General features: G+C 61.8%; 1 protein-coding gene across 1 annotated transcript in view; it reads left to right on the top strand.

Moving 5' to 3' along the window:
- The window catches only part of EVX1 (even-skipped homeobox 1), a 3,314-nt gene that overhangs the window by 982 nt on the left and 1,080 nt on the right, over nt 1-1,252 (top strand). The window contains exon 2 of the mRNA XM_010007640.1: nt 720-1,127. Within this exon, the coding sequence (XP_010005942.1) occupies nt 720-1,127 (408 nt within the window). The remainder of the gene's footprint in view (nt 1-719; nt 1,128-1,252) is intronic.

Below are 1,252 nucleotides of genomic sequence, written 5' to 3'. Positions count from 1 at the left end.
AAAAAAAAAAGGATGGGGGTGCGGGGAGGGAAGATGAGAGGTCCAAATTACCTTGTCACTTCTATGTCTTGGTGGCGCCAGCTCGGAAATGGTCCCAATGAATTAATTGCCTTTGGTCTCGGCTACAATGAGGTAGACTTGCATTTGAAAGCAAACGCAGCGAGCAGGCCCCTTTTCCCCCTGCCCCCACTCCTTGTTCCCACCTTCCCGGCCCGACAGAGCCCCCCCCGACTCCGACAACAACCCACTTCTCTCCCCTCCCCATTCCTCCATCACTTCAGGGATGCGCGGACAGCGTTGTCTACCCTCTTTCGTCCTTTAGAGGCTCATTGAAAACACCCCATCCTGGGCTTTGGAGGCTGAGGGGAGAGTCCCCGAGGCCTGACCTCCCCTGGAGGAAGCAGGGTCCCTGCCTGCCCGCTGCTCCGCTCCTGGGCCCTTGCTGGTCTGGAGGAAGGGGACGGGGGGCCGTGAGGCTCGGGCGGTGGGGACGCCCCTGCCTTTCCGAGACGCCCAGGGTCGGGGGATGCTGCGGCAGCCGCCTTCGGCTTCACAGTGCGGGAAGCGAGCGGGGGGGCATCGAGCAGACACTGTCATAGCGGTATGTGTGTGTTTGTGTGCGTTGGGGGGGTGGCAAGTAGCCTTCCAGCCACAGTGAAGGAGCACCCATCAAATCTTTAACTGGTGCTGCATCCTCTTCCCCCTGCCCTCCGCCACAGTCCCTCTTGGATGCCTCCCCGGCATCCTCAGTACACACGGGCAGTCGCAGAAAAGGCGAATGGAGAGGGATTAGGGGAGAAGGAATCTGGCTGAGGAGGCGGGCCGGGAGCATCCCTCCGTGCTGCCCGCCTCCCGAGCGGGTGTCTCCCCTCGCGGGCCCGTGCTCGGAGTCGCTGGCCGCCAGCCCCAGCGCCGGGGGGGATCACCCCAAGGGCAGCGGAGGCAGCGGTGGTCCCCAGGGCTCGCTGGCCTGCAGCGCCAGCGACCAGATGCGCCGCTACCGCACCGCCTTCACCCGTGAGCAGATCGCCCGGCTGGAGAAGGAGTTTTACCGGGAGAACTACGTGTCCAGGCCCCGGAGATGTGAACTGGCGGCTGCTCTAAATCTGCCAGAAACCACCATCAAGGTACACACAGCTCGGACATGTTTTCAATTAGCACGATATAAATCTATATGGCCAAACTTCCTTGCAAAACTCGGGAAAGCACTTGGCCAACGCAACCCTCCCTCTTGTCTCCCCTCCGCAATCCC

The sequence above is a fragment of the Chaetura pelagica genome, unplaced genomic scaffold, assembly GCF_000747805.2.
Source record: "Chaetura pelagica isolate M959 unplaced genomic scaffold, ChaPel_1.0 scaffold10, whole genome shotgun sequence".
In the NCBI taxonomy this organism is placed as follows: Eukaryota; Metazoa; Chordata; class Aves; order Apodiformes; family Apodidae; genus Chaetura; species Chaetura pelagica.
This window is presented reverse-complemented; position numbering and strand designations above follow the sequence as displayed.